This window comes from Uloborus diversus, chromosome 1 (genome assembly GCF_026930045.1).
Source record: "Uloborus diversus isolate 005 chromosome 1, Udiv.v.3.1, whole genome shotgun sequence".
NCBI lineage: Eukaryota > Metazoa > Arthropoda > Arachnida > Araneae > Uloboridae > Uloborus > Uloborus diversus.
In genome coordinates, this window is record NC_072731.1 from 230,786,679 (window position 1) to 230,806,632 (window position 19,954).

The window sequence follows — 19,954 nt, forward strand, 5'->3', positions numbered from 1 at the left end:
TTCATTGTAGTGGCATTTGTTGTAACGAAATTTCACTGCACTACATTTTTTACAAAATAAATACATCATTTGATATGATTTTTCTGTCATGTTGCTAATACAGTGAAATCTTGTTACATTAAACTTTAAACGAGCCAGAATAATATTCGTTGTAATGGGAATTTTGTTTTTATTGAATTCTAGTAATGTAATGGCAATTAAATGAGGACTGAAAATGTATTTTGTTGAGACGGTATTTCATTGTAGTGGTATTCGTTGTAAAGGGGTTTCACTGTATGACAATGAGTTTAAAATAAGTATAAATATAAGAAGATTTAACCTTTTGTATGAAACTTTTTTTAAAATTATTTCATGAGATATCTACTGATGGGAAAATTATAAAACAAAACAATTACATCTGTAAGATTTATTGAAAGCCTGTAGCTATATATTGTACTGTTATATATAAAGTAATGTTGAATGAACATTACATAGGTATGTGATTGAAATTGAGATGAATTTTGGAAACTTAGCAATTATAGGTTTTAAAAAAAATGGAAACACTGAATGGTAGCATTTTTTAAAAGTTGGCTGAATCGTTTATCACTTCATCTGCAAAGAAGCCAATTAAAAGTCACTATTTTTTCAAATTTAGCAATATTTTTTTCATTTGCATCACCGTCAAAATTAGAGCTACATACTACTTTATAGTTTTTTTTAATGCAAGTTTCACAAATACATAGTAACCAGCTTTTGTGGCTGGTTAATCAGTTCTTCTTCTAGGTCGTCACAATTATTTTGTATTTCATCATAAACATTTCTTCGTCAGAGTTGCTTTTCATTATAAAATAATCACCCTTAGGAGGGGACCTACTTATCCCTTACAGGGAAAATATTTGCAAAATCCCATTGCAGTACGTACTTTAGGCTAAACTGCACGAAAAAAAGTTCAATGAACATAAAAAAAATAATTAAAAATAACCAAGAAACATAGAAAAATGTGTTCTTGAATCCGCTAAAAAATATTCCGCGTTAAGTTCTAAGACCTAGAAAAAAGTTCCATGAAGTCCAAATATATGCAAAACCATCAATCACTGTGATGAAATGTGACATGATCAGTGTTACATATTTTCTAATCCACCAGTAAGTTCATTGTACCATTCTTCCCAACTCTTTTAACACTTTCGCGACCGATTCGAAAGTGACATCTGAAGTCTGTATTCAGCATTTCAGGAAATTTTCTCGCAGTAGCCCTGAACTCTGGGGACGTCAGTTCTTCTCCTTGATCCATGTATAATTACAATTTCATCCTCAGTCGATAAGCTTTCTTCAGAATCGCTATTATCTTCTAGTAATTGCAGCGCTATCAACATAACACTATTTCCCTTCGTTGTCCGCCATGTTGTTTTCCCCCCAATGGCCCAAGCGCTGTCCAGAGCACAACTGCTCGGGCTCTGCCCCATCCGATTTTTATGACGTCATGATTGGGACACTTGGTCGCCTCGTGCCGTTACTCTGAACGCACCCCTAGTTTTTGCGAAATTTAAAACATAGAATTTTATTGTTTATTAGATTAAAAGTATGTTTGTTCATGATAAATAAATAATTTTTCTTATGGTTGTTTATTGTACTTGATTTCTGATTTTTTATGTACAATTGTCTGGGAAGCAAGAAGTTTTACGTAAGAAGAAAAAATACGTGAGTACAACTTTCTATCTGAAATATCTTCGCTGTGGATTTCTCACTGCTTTGTATTCTGTTCACGTTCGTGTGATGTAAATACTCTCTATGGGGGAAAAAATGTTGAGATTAACGTGGGCAGAGGCGGCGATTGGGAATTATAAGTGCGGGGGCTAGAAATTTTTGGAAGCTGAAAACTTTACTTTTGGCTTTCTTAGGGTGATTTTAGAGGGATATTTCGATAATTGGGAATCTGGCGCGGTCGACTCATGTTTGGCGTAAATAATTTTATTTTGGTAACCCTGCTGATTTATAGTAACCCTATGTGAATAGATGTTTCTGATCTCTTTGCAAAGAAAAATACCTCTTGCGCAGGCGCTGAACCCAAAAATTGACGCCAATGAAGAAAGATCGCCAGATTCCCAACTATCGAAATATCCCCGATTTTGGGGAAGGGGGGCCTTTAAAAACTTTTACCCAAAAAATTTTCGAAGAAGCTGACGTATCCAAAGAAACAACTTTGGTGGGTAACTTCCCGAAAATAATCAAGCAACTAGACTCTTAAAAAAGAAAATTTAGGGCATCTTTAGCAAACTGAGGGCAAGGCGTTCTGGGGTTGTCTTCCGAAAATTTTGCAGAGTTGAATCATTTTAAAAACGCTATTTTTGGATATCTTTTAACGACTATATGAGGAAAGAATGAGTTCGGAGGTTTTCCCCGGTAAATCTTTTGGAACTGATAAAGCCTGTCTAAAAGATCAATTTCACACTTCCTTGGGTGACTTTAAAGGAAAATGCGGAGGACTACTTCCGATTTTGTTTCTTAATTGGAGGTTTAAAAACCCATTTTTACTGATAATAGGGAGAAGCGGGTTCACTTCCCAGAAAAAATTCCGAAGTTGGAATCGTACAATAACACAAATTTAGGCCCTCTTTGAAGATACAAGAAAAAGGGAGCATGTTTACTGGTTCTTCTCTAGAAATTTTTCGAAACCAAAGTCTAAAAAATGTTGTTTTAAGCTATCGTCGGGTGATCTGCTCATATTTTTTTTTCAAATTAAAATCTTAAAACGTTCAGGCGATATTTGATGATAAAAAATGCGCGTGCAATCGCCCCCTCCCCTTGTCTCCCCGAATCGCCACCACTGAGGTGGGTTGTGAAAATGCAATGCCTTTACACTTTTTGAGAGAAATTGTAAAATGAATCCCATCAAATGCACAGAAATGCATGTCTTACTTCCACTCTAAATAGTTGTGAGATCTCATGCAAAATCAAGTCAGTTGTTTTAGTTGTTATCTTGGAAATCATTTATTATATTACTTTCGTCATAAACTGCTTTCTAATATGAGTTACATCCTTTCTCTTCTTCCCAACTCATCACAACCATAACTCAAAATTGATGCGAAAGAATAAGATAAATATTTCTTCAATTTTGCCATTTGAAAAATGCGTACTTGCATTTTTTTAAGCAACCAACAAATTGCTTTATTGCTCTCTCTTGATCGCAGTTAATGTTCCCTAGATTTTCAGATCTGGGCTCTTTGCGAGCTCCACTGTTCACTAGCACTTCCAAGAGCAAGACCACTCCTCTGGTTCTGAGCCTCCGCTAGCAGCATCATCCACTGGCACCCGCTAATCCTGGACAGTGACCTTCATGTCCTACACGCCACCACCACAGAGGAGGGACATGTTTATTACTCTCACTTGAGGCCCCTGGATCAGAGGACATGGACACACTGCTCAGAAGGAGGGACATGCACATGTTATGTGCTGGTTGCTGTTTTTATCTAAAGAGGATTGTGTAAAGTGGAGAGGGTCAGGTTTTTAAAAAACGTCGATTTTGGGGGACAGGAGCCATTTGTAGAAAGAAGAAATCCCACAACCCACAAGTAGGGTCCTATCTCGACATGATTGCAAAAAACATAATTTTAATTCAAGATGTCAAAATACAAATTGCTATTTTATACATTATATTTTCTATTTAAAGTTTTTTTTTTCCTTTTTTTTTCTGAGCTTCATATACAGTATAATCCCGATTTAACAATTGTCAAGGGTCTGTAAAAAGTCTTTAAATCAAGGACTATATATATTCAATGCGGACAAGTGAAGTGTATCATTGAATTGAGGAAATCAATAAATTGGATATCGTTAAATCAAAGTTACTGTATGTCCAATTTATTAAAAATTGCACCTAGAGTTTTCTTTTTGACACCTGAAAAATTTGTTTATGGCATCATCATGATGCCTAGATTTGAATTTTTATTTCTAATCCTGATTTCAAGTCATAAATTTTCATAAAAGACTAAAATGTTCATAACGAGGACTATCTTTTTAAAAAAATACGTTATAAGTCAAAAAATCTAAATTTTGTGTGAAAGTGCACAATTTTTCATTGCTTCAAAAATTTCTTACGGTTCTCTTTATTTACTTATAAATTAGTACTAACGGATGTATATTATGTTGTATTTCAGAAAACAATAAAAATGGCCCAAAAACCTGAAGACTTTAATTTGCCAGTTTCAGCTATATCAAAAATTGTAAAAGATGCTGTAAGTATTGTTATTTTGTACAAATATGCTCAGACATGATAACTATTAATTTTTATTAGCTTTTCTCTTTCTTTTCTTTTGTGAACCAGAGCCACTTGCTAATGTGAAATTTTACTTTTCTTAAAGATCCCTGAAGGTGTTCGTGTAACCGATGGAGCAAAAATTGCATTATCAAAAGCTGCAAGTGTATTTGTACTTTTTGCTACATCAAGGTATGCTAGTGACATTAAATTTACTTTATTAAAACTTAAATATTTCCTGCTGCCTTTGAATGTTATACTTTTATATTGTGCTAATAAAGCTGAATTGAATTTGTATACTTCTTTGTAAAGAGCCTAACTACTGTAAATTATGTTCATGAAATGAAATAACTGTTTATTACTTCTTATCTCTTAATTTTTCAACTTGATTATTGACTGGAATTATTTACTCTAGAAACTTAATTCTTTCAGTGCTAACAGTCTTTCTCAAGATGCTAATAGGAAGAGATTACTTGCTAAAGATGTTTTTGATGCTTTGAAGGATCTTGACATGGATTTTTTAATTCCTCCTTTGCATAATTCTTTGCTAGGTTAGTACAACTTATGAGATTTAGAAGTCTTAACTTGAAAAGTTCATAAAACCATGAAAATTGATGTAAAGATCTAAAAAACTTTTTTAAAAAATAATTTTAAACTTATGTTATATTTATGTCAAGAGATTGAGCAGAAATACACAAAAAAAAAAATTATACCCACAATGTAAATTTTCTCGTACATGTGAACTGACACAATGTATAAAAATTGTAAGAACGAAAAAGCAAGCCTGAACTTGGCTTCATAGAATAAAAAAATCTAGATACAATTTTAGTGAAAATCTCTACATAGTATAAAATGAAGTCCCCAAAAAGCGTCTGTGTGTTTGAACTCGCAAAACTCGAGAACTACCCGGCCGATTGTGCTGAAATTTTCAGTTTGTTCCTTTAAGTCCTGAAAAGATTTGCAGACCAGTTAGAATAAAATTCGATGAATAGTTCTTTTTTTATTCTAATTTACTTCTAATTTTTACATAAATTGTCAAATATGGGGGTAAAAAATTACTTGCACATACAGGGTGGCGACAGGAATTCTGAAAAAAAGTTCCCTGACTTTTCCCTGATTTCCCTGATTAAGTTCACCAAATTTCCCTGATTTACGCTACCAATGATAATGGTTTTCTTTCTTTACTCTACTTGAAATCCATTGTATGTTTGTATAAAATGCAGTATTTTAAACGTTTTAAGTTGTGTAAAGTTGCTAAACTAAAGATATATTTTAAAAAGATGCTACTTTTTTAATAAAATGGTTAAAAAAACATATCAAGTCAATTTTTTCGGAGAAAAAAAAACTTATTAAATTTTTCTAGATGGAAAGATTATAGAAAATTAAGAAAAAAAAACTTTACTTCCAGAAATCACTTAGCATAAGAATTTTAAGAAACTATTAAAATTACTCTTAAAAACATATGTGTATTTAAGATAGAACTAAAAAGTAATTGAAATTATTTTGAACTAAGTTTTCAAACAGTATAATAATTATTGCAAGAATAACGAGTAATAGTGAAAGAATAGAAGTAATGTAGTCATTCTTATATAACTAATCGACATATTGATGAAAAACAGATGAAACCATTTGACATCCATTCATAGTTAGCTTTTCTCTAATCAAGAACATAGGTTTTAATGAATGAATACAGCATTTTAACAATAAAAAATAAAGATATTTACTTAAGTACACGAGTTAATTCCATTTCAAATGATTTCAGTATGTAACGAAAAAAAATATTAGATTACTTTTGTAACAAAGAACTTTGAAATGCAAGAAAACAAAAAGAAAAAAACAATTAGTTAATTTCAAAATATATAAAAGAAGAATACAACTTAGTTATAAAATTAAAGAATCACTTAAGTCTGAAGAAAAGAAAACCTTTATCATCTGCGGCGACAACAAATAGTATAACGGCAAAAAAACGAAGTTTTTTTTTATTGAAAGTTCAACTTTAGCAATTAAATTACAAACACGAAGAAGTAATAACTTTTAAACTTTTATAGTATTAATTCAAAAACCAAAGATTTCTTATTGAAATCGTGATTACAGTACACTAATTACTTCGAGACAATGGAATAAAGGCCAAGGAGCTAAGGCATTAATGAAGGCTTCCTCTTTGCCTGTATGATTGTTTATTTTATGTAGCAGTGAAAGCGTAAAAGGAAATTTCAAGCTAAGTAAAATAAACAACCTAACAGACACAGAAGCAATCTTAGGAAGTTCATCCTGTGGTTAATAAGTAAGATTCAATACTTTGACGTTGAGGGAAAAAGATGCACAAATATGCGGCAGTGTATAATCGCATCTCATTTTACTTTTTCTTTTGAACAGATAATTGACGGAAAATGCGTAGGGAATTAGAGTACTTAATTTTGTAAAGCAAAAAAAAAAAAATTTTCTTCATAAAATCAAATTTCCCTGATTTTTTGTTATTTTTTCAAAATTCCCTGACTTTTCCCTGATTAATAAAGTTCCCTGACTTTTCCCTGATCTTCCTCATTTCCCTGATCTGTCGCCACTCTGACATATTAATATTACATATCGTTAGAAAGGGTAGAATTTTCCGCGTTCTACGCAGTTTGTTTCAATGCTCTAACTTTATTACGACGGGAGTTATTTGCGTTTTTAGCTCGAATTTTTTTAGGCTTAGCTGAAATTTAGGTACTACTTTCTACATTAAATAAATCAATAAAAAGTGAAAGAATTGTCCCACAGTTTTCTTTTTGACGCCATTGGACAAATCAACCTTTTTTACTCCAGATCTAACTCGACCTATGGTCGAAAAAATAAGCTTTTATCTCAAAAGGAAAAAAGTTACAAGCCTTTTTAAATCAAGTTTAAGGAATCACGATTCCATTCAAATTGTGAACCATTTTCTTTCGCATTTTAATTCCTTAATCTTATTTTATTTTGTGTTTCCATGGTTACGCATTTTAGATCATCTTTCTGGATTTAATTTCTTAAAGTATTTTAATATCTGTCGTCATTGTTTGGAAGGGAAATCATGATGGTTTTTTTTTAGTTATTTTTACGCCTGATAGTTGAATATACGTCACTTGACGCAATTTTTATTTTCAAGGTAGACCGGGCAAAGCCGGGCAAATCAGCTAGTGAATAATAACCGTAACATTTTATGTGTTAATGAAGTTTATACAGAATTTACCTTTTTGAGTGTACAAAAAAAAAAAAAAAAACTAGTCAATCATACTTGAAAAAAAATCTACAGTAATGATTGAAAAATTCCAAGTGTTTGAAATTCAATTTAGTGATGTGAGAAATGTTTTTTTTCTAACTGCATAGTTACAGAAAATTTAAAAGCATGCACAGTATAAGCAGCACACAAATAGATCAACCTTTATAAAACTCATAACTTACCTGAAGAAAGGATGATAATAGAGAAACTAATTAAGAGAGCTAGTTTGTATCCTGTAATTAACATATTATAGAGGTTCTTACTGATAGAGTAAGATCGTTGAATTTTCATTCATTGCCTAAACAATGCAGTGCTTATAAAATATTTAGTTCTTAGAGATTTTTTTTTTTACATAGCTTATCGTCAATGTTTGGAGACAAAAAAACAAGTGAAAGAAAATAAAAGAAAATCTAATCAAAAAGAAGATGAAGCAGAAGATATTGAAGTTGAAGTTATTGAACAACCCGAACTTATCGATGTTGCTTCAGATTCTGAAAGTGAAAATGAAGATGATGTGAATGTTGTTTCAGACAGTAGTGATGAATAAAATTATAAGCAGCTACAGTACTGATATATTTTCCATTATGAAAATACTTTACAGCATGTAAATTCATTACACATTTCGAATCACAGCAAATAATTTTTCATAAATATTTTTTTTTCATGGACCAAATCATCGCTACAGCAGTCTTATATGATTGTTTATAAATGGAGTATTTTTGGAATTTAAAAAGAATTTCGTAGTTTTACAATAAGTAAACTTTTCTTCAATGTAACACACTATTAATGAACTGTAGGCGCCGCTTAATGTGATCACGGTAAATGTTATCAGAATGACGAAGTTCCGGAACACTTGTACACTAACATGTGTTTCAAAAATCGGATATTGTGATTAGCGTCGTCGTTTATTGTTATCACGTTTTCATGAACTTTGAAATTTTTCCCTTTTTTTGTTCCTCAATCAACAGAAATACAAAGGCAAACATTGACATGCAGCTTCTGGGAAAATAAGCTCCCGTCTTATCAACAAAGCAGAAGAATTTTTCTCCCTGTCCAGTTACACTAAAAACTTCACTCTAAACGTGAAATACACCACCAGCTCAGTTAATTCCAGCCGAGGACTGCAGTTTCGTGCTTATTAGCACTCATTAGCCCGGCACAGAAGTGACTGAGCTGGAGGTGAAAAACCTAAACGGTCAAACATTTTAGCCATAGAGAAAAAGTGGCATGATTTAACTTTTACGGGAAAAATTTAAAACACTTTGAGAATTTAACCATGATGAGTCAAAGCAGTACAACTAAAAATTTCTTAGCCATTACTTTGTAAGTTACAAAAAAAAAAAAAAAAATGTGATGAGATTAAAAACAAAGTGAAGCTGAATGAAAATTTAAACAAGCGAAACCGTGCTAGAAAAGATGGTGAAGTTCAGTCTGCTTTGAAACTGTAGTTTCCGAATGCCAGAGTAAAGGGTGTGTGAGTAAACGTTCTGTTCATGCAGAAAAAATTTTACTTTAAAAACTTTTTTTCTTATTTTTAAAATGGGCAAAAAAGAATTTGTTACATCGGACGAATCAATGGAAAAAGGAAACTATTCCATTCTGCTACTTTATAATTTTAAACTGCGTTTAATTGAGTCATTGTAATTTTAATTTGTAGTTGTAAAAATAAATACTTCTTAACTGATTAAATCTTCATTTTGAGCATCCTGGATTCTTTTCGACTATTGTTATCAATCGGTTATTGTTATCAAATTATATTTGTCCCCAAGTGATCACATTAAGTGGCGCCTTCTGTACTGTATAAGATGATTTTCCTGTTGTAGAAAATATTGCAATAGCATTTTCTGAAAAAGCTTCTTCTATTTTCTGTATATATATTAAGGTGCATATTTTCTTCATTGCCTTTTTTCTGTTAACATACAAAAAATGATCTTTGTAAAATATTAGAAAAAAAATGTACCTGTTCATTCTTCGTCTAAAATTCATCTGTTATTATGTGTATTTTTCAATTATTAAATCATCATCTTTCTAGAATGTAGAAATGTATTCTTTCATAAAAATGCAAGCCTTCAAGCATAAACAATCCTAGTCCTTTAAGAACCAGTAGGTTCTTGAGTTTACAATGATTAGTTAAAGTGAAACTTCTTTTTCTGTGTAAATACAGTAGAAGACCGTTATAACACACACTTTGGAACCAGAGCTTTTGCGTTATACAGGTTATTGCATTATATAGATCATATCACAAATTTTGAAACTAATACTCGGAATATATCTATATATTAGCACTTCAAAATGCATTTTATCTGCAATGAGTATTAAAGCACCAATATTACTATTAGTCATTCACAAATAAAATGTTCCAGAATCAAAAGAAAGTGCGTTATCCTGCTCTTCTGCTAGCTTCATGGTTCGCATAACAGCTGTATTTTCAAGAGCCATCTGGTATTTTCTGTTAACTATGAGTACTAATTTTCAATTTAAAAGCTTTAAAACTAAGATGGCAAGATGAAAAACTTTCAAGATTTAATTTGCCTAGCACTTTTTATGTTTGCAAAGCAAAACAGAGGGATTTTTTAAACTTCAAAACCTATTCTTTACATCTGAAAAGTTGTGCGGTTTATAGAGAATTTTTTGTTATATATGTCGGCGTTATAACGGTCTTCTACTGTATGTCAATATTCTCTGATTCCCTGCTCACATAGTGATAAATATTTTAAACTTTTTTATTTAACCTAAAGGTCTTGGTATGGGTTGTCCTTAGTGTTCAAACAAAAATTCTTAAATGCACAATTCTTATTCAACAGATTACTGCTGTCAAATGTTTTTTCAGTAGGCAATTTCTAATCCTGTTGATGTTACCTAACGTGATATAGGAGTTAGGGAAGCTCTCAAGTTTAAATTAAACATATCTCAAAGCAAGAGTTTTACTTGACCGTAACTTGAATGTTGACAATAATTTAAAATTAACATAGCACATTTACCCAGTTTTAAGATAATTTTTATTTAAAAGTTTGAAAAGATGCAGGCACTCATCTAACTTCAGATCATAAATTTTGTTTTGTCCTATATGTTTATCATATTGCTCCCTTTAGTCTTGATCACAGTAGCAGCAAGGTATTCCTTCAGCATATGATAATGCTTCAATGCAATACTTAAAAGTTCATAACTTTACATGTACAGTCTATTTTTGTAGGTTTGTTCAAAGGTGCTTTAAAACTTTGTACTTTCTTTTTAAATATATATATATATTTTAATAATTAACATTTTAAAACAAACTGTGCTATAATAAACTTAAAACTCACGAAAATCTATCTGATCAGGAAAAGCTTTTAGAGACATTTGATAATATTTTTCTGCCATATAATTTAAAAAAAAAAAAAAAAAAAAAAAACACAAAAAGTTACATAATATTCATGTAATAATTTCCCATTTCTTGCAAAAAACATGTAGTCTCTATAGTGTAGTATAAAATGAATCAAAATATTAAGATTTTATGGATTTATTTTCAATATACAAGTATTTAACAATGCAATATGTTAAATCGCATAAAAATACTAAGAACTTCATGTGACATAATATAAGAAAACAATAATATTTATCACAATTATATTACATAAAACTTGGTTCACTGGTATCAATTTTGGTTTTTAACAACAATAATAAACATGTTATGAAAGAACTCGATATTTAACATAGAAAAATTTGAATATATATTTTAAATGGTGAATATATTTGTATACAAATAAATCATTTTATTTTCTTATGTTAACTGAATGACTAAGAATCAATTGTTTTAACTTCTCTGATCATTTTTATCTGAATAATTGCTTTGAGGTTTTCTCAAAGCAATTAGTCGTGCATACAGTAAGTGAATGTAAAAGTGTTATAAGCTTCAGATTAAAAAAATCCAATTGATCAACTAGCCGAATTTGATAGCTCTCATTTTTATGAGAATGAATGTGAACCTACTTTTGGCAGCTGTGCAGATGTCAATAATTGAAATCATTAGTTTTAACAGGTTGGGATATAACTTGTACATATCAAACCATCTGAAAAGTGCAATAGTACAAAATGTTATTTTAAAATGCCTATAAATGTATTAAAATAAGTTATGAAATGAATTTAAATCAGCAATGAAATTCTGCGCTTTACAACATACATTTCAAATTCGCTCAATAGATATTTTCAGGTACCCTATAACAGTTTATTTTATAGTAATTCTGCATTCAACATATTCCTTGTTTTTTCATACTTTGCATTTAAAATTGTAATGTTATATCTAGTAACAATGGGAGGGATGTACCAAAAAAATATTTCTTAGTTTTGTTTTATAGAAAAGTCATTAAAACAAAAATATTTAAAAACATTTCTAAGAAAAAATATAAACTTATATATCTTTGCCAAATTTCAAGACTTGACAGCACGTTATATCAGACTTTATCAGAATTGTGAGTAGGCTGTGTCAAATCATAAGTTCTTTTTTAAAACTTTTATTTCTATACGATTGTAATGATTTTGATGTTTGATAAGAAAAAGTATTCGCTTTTATACTAATACAAGTTTTATAAACAAACAATATCTGAAGGAAAACACTTTGTACAAATAATTAAGAAATATTTAGTTGCAAATAAAGTAGCAACTGGCAAGACGTAAAATTATTCTACAACAAGCTCATTTAACAGATGAACATAATATTGCTGCTGTGGGATAGTAAAGGGCAGTACCTACAGAAATGAATATTTGAATAAAATATTTTGGATACCGAAATTAGACATTATTTTCAGCGGAAGCCAAATGAGCAAGCTTGTACAATAAAGCTAAAATACAATAGATAACAAAAATGCAAAAAATAAAAGATTTGCAGATACTAAATCTAAATTTTCCTACAGCAGTATGACTGCAAATTTACAATTGAATATCTTAATGAATATTTAGTAATACAATATGAATAAACAAGTAAAATGTAAAGGAACTACAGTTCAACTGAAGTCATTATGCTTCATAACAAGGCTTATTTTTGAAATAGGATTACTAAAAATGGGTGGGGGAATGAAGTAGCAATCATTGTTCTGCAGAGAAAAGTGTTTATTCTGTGCCATAAGCTGCAAGGCATATTTTGCTTTTGGGCTTAAGGTTTTTAAATATTCCATTTTTTGATGGACTAGTGTTAATGTCCTAGAATTTTCATTCCCCCTTTCATTTTTATTTTACTGGTTCAGTGCCCATCTTATTGTAAAGATTTGAGAGTAAGCATTTTCTCTGCTTCAACAAGTAACTGTAGAGCAAAAGCAAAACCCTTGCAATGCATTTGACTTCCGCCCAAGTATTTTTTCTTGAAATAAAAAAGATGTTGACAATTGAGGAGTTTACTTTCAAAACGGATTATATCCACTTTTTCAAAAAAAGCCCTTTTTTTTTGTTTTCAGAATCTGTAATTTAAATCCTATTGACCCATGAATTTCTTTCTTCTCAAAGTGGTTTATATATACTATTAAAAAATGCGTAAACATTGGTTTTATCGCCTAAACGGTGTATATCCATCCCCTTATTTCTCGGCAGGTCTTTTACAGCAAAGTGGAACCTATCACTTATTTGCTGATATCCACTCATTTACTTTCATATCAAAAGGGCACATATCCAAATTTCAATTGCCATTTCTAATTCGAAAGTAGTTCACATAACAGAGCGAGGCACTGGCTGAGCATTTTCACTCATGCATGATACCCGTTCGTATTAAGAGATCCCAGCACCTTGCACCCAGTGCAAGTCTTATCATTTAGGCAAGTGTGACCTCAAATTGTGATTACTAAATTAATATTAAATAATTGATATTAATATTAAATTGTGATTAATTAATGATTAGTTGTGATTAATTGAAAAACTGTGATAAAAATTATGATCTATTAATACCTACAACATTGTTATTTGAATTGGCTTGGGTGGTTTCATTGTTCATACTTAATTGGATCGAAGGTCCTTTTTTTTTTTTTCGAAATGTTCAATGAAAAGAATAAAGTAAGTAGAAAGGAATAAAGTAGAGTAAAAAATATATATATATTTAAAAATGTTGAATATTTTGTTTCAGTTTTAAAGTTTATTTCTGAAGAAAATGCATGTTTTTTTTTTTTTTTTGCAAAAGGGATGATATCCAGTGTTTTACACCAAAAGAGAACATATCGAAAATAAAATTGGCAATTTAGGTCTGATAAAATTGAGGAAAAATTCCTAGACTTATACCAATAGTTACTTGTTATTCTATCAAAACACTGAAAAATTTGAAACTTCGTTAGTGTTTGTTCGAAAACGTTTTTTTTTCGTTTTGCCAAAATAATATAAAACTGGATATAATCCGTTTTGAAAGTAAACTCCTGAATTATCTAGCTAATGAGCATTATCCCCTCTTCAAAGGCTACAAGATGCTCCATCACAAAATATAGTCAAAAAATGCAAAACATATATGAACCCTTATCTTCAAGCAAATTGTTTTTGAAAAATTAAGAAATTTTGCTTTAAAAAGATTTTGTGCTGTTGCAGATTTGTTTGTTACAGTAGCTGCATTGAAACTGGCGTAAATGAATGTTAACAATACAAAAACTTACTCTGCAAACTATTCACTGTATAGATTACACTAGAATAGATTTGAGATAAATATGAAAATAATATCATAGAAGACTTATTAACAATAGCCTGAGCAGAAACCACTAGCAAGGACAAAGGGGTAAAAGGGGCAGCTTTAGATGGAGGGAAAAGTACTTCACAAAAACCTTTTAGTCATTAATACTGTAAAACTTGAGGGGGGTCACATGCATTTATTTCCCTGAAATATAAAGAGTTTGGAATGCACAAATAAAGAGCATTTTAAAAGAAGTTACACATCACTGGACTGGAAAGAAAACAATATTAAGAAGAACAGTTCTGCTACTTTTTTTCCGTCATAGGTACTGCACTTGGCACATTTCCAATTTTGGTTTTTCATTACACTTTACCCCTCATGTTTGGTCAAAGTTACGTAGAAACCTTTTTGTTTGGTAACACCAAGGACTATTTATTCTTTTTAATGGAATTTTAAACAAAAGAAGCCATTAAACAAGACTAAAACTTCCATTAAGATGAAAAATAAGCCAGCTAATAATAAAATTAATCCATAAAAAAGCAAAATAATCTGGTCATTAAATAACATGAAATGTTCTATCAAAATAATCTGTGAGCGAAATAAAGCAACACATTAAAAACTTCATCAACATAAATTTCAAACGTGGTGGGGACCTAAATGAAATTTCTCTGTTTTCGCCAGTTTAGAACATAAACAAGTCGCAAGTGCCATTAAAACGAGTGCAGTACCTGTAACAAAAAAGAACAAAATTTCTAAATGGTTGGGGGACATGATGTATAAAAAGGCACAGTTTAACAGGATTTTACTATACGCTATCTCAACTTTGCATACTATTTCTAATTGATTTTTTTTTTACATTGGCACTTGAATAGAATTAAAAAAAGTTTCATGCTGTACAAAAGTTATTATAAAATACTAATCAAAAGTTTGCCTTACAACAAATTACTGTGGGATTTAGAGGAATTAATTATGAAAAGAGCATTTCAGTTTTGCTAATTTCTTAATATTTCATATAAATTGATGATATACAAAAGACGACCCTCGTTTTACTCGGGTTTATTTTAGGCGGTTTCGATTATACGCGGTTTAAGATTTGACACCTTTATTTTATTTAACGTGGATGAGTTTCGGTTTTATGCGGATGCAGCAGTGCAAACAGATAAAATTTTCCCCTCTTTCAAAATCCAAACTCCTAAAGATTGCAGATTACACATAATAAACTGCATTTTGAAGTGCTAATAATCGAGCTTGGGCCACTGGAGACATTTTATGCAATCAGTTCTAGAGCTCTTTCCACAAGTAAAGTTATTAAACTCACACAGTTCAGAACTCACTGGAAGAAGAGCTTTTAGGAATGCCAAAGGAAGCTAAAACCAATGAGGATACCGACGTTGACGCACAAATCAAAAAAGTTTGCATTGAAAATTTTGAGCCATTCCTAGATAATAGAAATGATCTTTCTGATTTGTTAGGGAAGGAAGATTATTATGGAAATGATGCAAGTGATCATGGATGCGTTAATGCTCTGCGAAGAATTACAGAGAAAAATTCTTAATGACTGCCAAAAGACTATCATAGCCAGCTTCTCTTTATAAACAGAACACGAAATTAATATATGTTTTCTTTATGAATGTTGTGCATAAAAGTCGATATAAGTACACATTAAACTTATTATGCAATTAGTCATCACTAGAATGAAGTATTTTGTTATCTACGGAACCAAATCCCTATTTTAACACTAGTATTAGGTCTCAATTTACGTGGTTTCGATTTACGCGGCATTTCCATGGAATGTAACCCCCGCGCAAAATGAGGGTCTACTGTATATCTGTTAGTGAGCATTAGGACACTACTCTACTTGAGCATATTGCAAATCCCTTATCCTTTATCTCTTTTATTTGACTTCATGATAGAAAATTTTTCTAATCACAAAAATGAAGAATTCAGTCAATAATTTCCTGTTGGGTTTTTCCTTTGATTTTCATACTTTATTTTTAAAATAATTTTACAGCAACATTTTTAAAAGAAGTGTACATTTTTCAAATTGCCATATAGGGGAATGTTTTCCTTTAAGAGTTAATTATTTCTAGCATTTACATTTACCAGGTTACATTTTTAAATATGCACAAGCAGTCCTCTTTGATGTACAAAACTCTTTCTTTATTCCATCATGTTTTATTTTGTTCCATGCCTTCACAACTCTGTGTTATAATGGATTTTGTTCATTTTGATTGTAAAGGAAAGAGGATAACTGCTAGTTTTCTGACTTATAAACTTTTTCTTTTAATTTGTGAAGAATGTATAGCATTTCAGTTTCAACCCATTAGACAGGGCACATTTTTTTTTTTCAAATAATAGGTAAAATAAAGGTATTTCTTTCACTTTTAAATTCTTGGAATGTTTCAAACAAAAACAATGTAATCTTTATTTCCTTGAGTAGTATGGAATGTGCCTCAGTCTACTAGTTTTATGAGTAATTTTGCTGAATGATTCTCTTTTTAGTTGTACGGTCACAATTCATTTACCGTCAATATTTTTTTGATTAAAAAAAGTGCCTGAAGCCTTCAACCCTTTTTAATGAGTTTAAAACTATCTAGAATAATAATATTGTTTAAGAATTTAAATAATTCAGGAACAAAAATGTGCTTGTTTTTAGAGTTTAATTTAAAATAACATTTAAACATTCAAACAAAATATATTGTTCAATTTTGCAGAGCAGAAAACACATTGACTTTATTTTCTCTAATTTAGAACAGTTATGGCACTATATCCCTTTCCGGCGCGGTGGTCACAAAGAAGGACACCAATTTTAAAAATTTCTTTAAAAAAAAGTTTTTTCTTTAAAACTCCAAAAATCGCTGCGTTAGTTGCTTTTTTTTCTCTTTAATGCACACAGATGGCAGCACAATTAAATATGACTCTTTTTGTTGGCTTAATTTCTTGTTTAAAATACCTCGATTTTCAAGCTCAAATACAATATTTTTTTCAAGATTTTAAAATTTACACCATAAACTAAATTAGTCAACCATTTTCCCTCAGGAATCCTGAGCTAATCAATCATAATTTTGCAAAAGATTCGAGTTCTTTTTGAATGCATAAACAAAGTTTCTTTCCAGGTGTCCCCAAATGTGGACACCGCCTGTCTAGAGCATTGATCTCACTGTTGTGGGTGAAAGATGTAATTTGATACATTTCAGAAAAGGAGGACCAAAAGAATAGTTTACAATGGGCTTTTGTAAATTTATTTTGGGTTCTTGACCCAGAACAGGTGAATTTGAATGTCCATGACTGTACACATTTGAGATCTGCTTTTCCTACCAGACAGTTGTGTACTTTTTTTATTATCAGCTTTGATATTATTTTTTCTGTAAATGGTATTATACAGTCGTATTTTTTCATTTAATATTTTATAGCACAAAAGGAATGCACATAAAGCAAGAACAATGTGCCAAAAATATTTTTAACATTTTAAGTTGCTTATTTAGATAATTTTGTATAATCTATATGAACTTTCTTGAATTTTACTTCATCTTTATCTTGGAATTTTTATAGTAAAAATATTGAATTTTGTGTTCTAAATGTTCTTAATGGCATGAATTATTGAAATAATTAGTAAAAATGCTTAAGAGCTTAAAATATTTGAAATTACTCCAATTGTCATACGAGGTAAACATAACCACTTCAGAAAACAATTTCTGCTCTAGGAGGGCGGTGGTCACAAACGGGGACACCACCCCCCAGCTGGAGGGGGTGAATTTAAAAAAATTTTGACTGTAAAATCTATGTCCAGATAACCAATTTATCCCATCCATTGTGTTTTTTAATTATATTTCTAAAATTTTAATGACCCGCGCCTGTAAGGGATATACGACTGATAGCTGATATTTAATTATCTCAGCAAGTTTTAGGATTTTTTACTTTAAGTCATGGCCCCCACATGGAGGAGCCTACGGGCCCAGCAACAATGGGGCCAGGGGTGAGATTAAAACTTATTTTGTACATATCTATTTCTAAGCAGGCCCATCATTTAAAATTTTTCCAGGAGGAGGTGTTAAAGGGCATATACTCAATGCATATTATACCGAAAAACAACTAAAAAACACGCCCACTTATATGGAATTAGTTTTCAAAGTCAGGGGAGGGTCAATTTCCCCCTCCTGACCCCCCTAAATGTCAGGCCTGTTTCAAAGCTTGACAGAACTTGAAGGGATGGCAAGATCAAGCCCTGTAATAAATGTACTTAAGCCATACTTTAACTTGGGCCATACTTTAAATAGCAATCAACCTTGACCTGAACATACTATTAAATTTTGAAAATATATTGGTGTAAACTACATCACTGCAAAATAATTTTATCAATGTAATAAATCATAATTTGTTCCTTTGTATTGAACTTAAATTTCTTAGTTTTTTTTTTTTTTTTGTGAGATGCTCTGCTTGCATAATGCAATACAAAGGTGCCGTTCACAATATGCGTAATTCAATCACCAACATTAGCTTGATATGAGAATATTCAGAAGCATACCTATGGTATTTGGCACCCATGGCAGAAAAATCAGTTTTTTTTTTCCTTGTAATCGGCATTACTCACTGCTTAACTCTGGGGCTACTTTGTAGTGCATGACTAGAAATCTCGTTCAATATGCTATTGAAGTTGAAATTCAAAGGACAGTTAATTATACCAAGTGCATAGCAAGAAGTGTGCTTTTTGGATCCGCTTTCAAGCAGCCCTTAGGGCATCTGCTCTACCTGCCATACCCTAGATAGGCTGCTAGAGACATTCTTTGCATATATAAACTTGAAGGCACATAGCTGTGATTTATTTCTCCATTTTATGGCAAAAGGCTGTTTAAAACTTAGCACATAGTGAGTATGAACCTCGAAGCGACAGCAGTGCGGCACATAGGACATAGTGAAATTGTACTTGAACAATTTTGGCAGCAGCACACATGTCCACATGGCAAGAAGACAGCAGTACTCTAGAAAAAAGAATATAAGATGCTGAAACTATTACATTTTTTCTTTTCAATGATTCTCTAATGGTAAACTGGAAGAAGTAATAAATACATTACTTGTACATCCATGCAAACGACACATTCAGCTTGACGCCAAAGCTTAATTTCACTATCAGGAGATAACAAAGGTGCAGATGGTTGAACCCCTTCAAGAAATTCTGCCGCAGATGGTGTTGATGATTCTGAAAGCTCCGGTGAACTTGGATCAGAAACAGGCGGTGCCGATGGTTCGGGAGTGATACCTTCTTTAAACCTGAAAGAATTACATAAGAGCAGTTGATTTTAAGAGTTTTAAAACATACATTGCGACTTCAAAATTCTACCTTTTTTTTAAATGAAAGCTCAATTTAATAAAGTTTAAAATTTGCATTGCCACAGGTTTGAATTAAAAATATTTTATTTACAACTCTGTAATATTCTTGTACAATAATATTTTGCTATATCTACAATAGTTAGAAATAAAACTTTTGTTCCCGTAGTAACAAAATCATTACACTTACAATGGAAAATCACCTCTTTCGTTCTTTCTCTGAATTCCTTGTGTTTCTCCTAAGATCCTCAAACATGCCGATTCATCAAGGACACCTATCTGCAAAATAAAACACTGAAAGTTCAATTAAAATGCAAAATTAGAGAAAGAGGAGCATCCATCACGAAAACATAAGCCTAAATTTTTAATTTTCGCCAAGGTAGAAAGAAAATAAGTTGCTAAGCCAAGTGTGCAAGCCACTTTCTGGAACGGAAGAGTGCCTAACACACTGATGTCCTTATTCTATTAAAAATTGGTAGGTATTTTTAAAGGAATCGTTAATACTTATTTAGGAACTGTTGTATTCCTTCTGATGGGTATGTTAGGGACT

The 19,954-nt window shown here is 31.2% G+C and overlaps 2 protein-coding genes across 2 annotated transcripts in view; one reads left to right on the forward strand and one right to left on the reverse strand.

The window, feature by feature from the left end:
• Positions 1-1,512: 1,512 nt before the first annotated feature.
• On the forward strand, positions 1,513-9,482 carry LOC129225782 (DNA polymerase epsilon subunit 3-like). Its single transcript, XM_054860294.1, has 5 exons — positions 1,513-1,677; positions 4,131-4,208; positions 4,335-4,420; positions 4,661-4,779; positions 7,823-9,482. Exons 2-5 carry the CDS (start codon positions 4,143-4,145, stop codon positions 8,011-8,013), a joined length of 462 nt encoding a protein of 153 aa, XP_054716269.1. The 5' UTR covers positions 1,513-1,677; positions 4,131-4,142; the 3' UTR covers positions 8,014-9,482.
• A 4,230-nt stretch (positions 9,483-13,712) lies between these two features.
• Positions 13,713-19,954, reverse strand: part of LOC129225792 (E3 ubiquitin-protein ligase LRSAM1-like) — a 48,603-nt gene continuing 42,361 nt past the window's right edge. Inside the window, exons 22-25 of the mRNA XM_054860305.1 lie at positions 19,595-19,683; positions 19,152-19,347; positions 17,949-19,058; positions 13,713-16,851 (exon numbers count right to left, since the gene is read on the reverse strand). Coding sequence (XP_054716280.1) covers positions 18,936-19,058; positions 19,152-19,347; positions 19,595-19,683 — 408 coding nt within the window. The 3' untranslated portion in view covers positions 13,713-16,851; positions 17,949-18,935. The remainder of the gene's footprint in view (positions 16,852-17,948; positions 19,059-19,151; positions 19,348-19,594; positions 19,684-19,954) is intronic.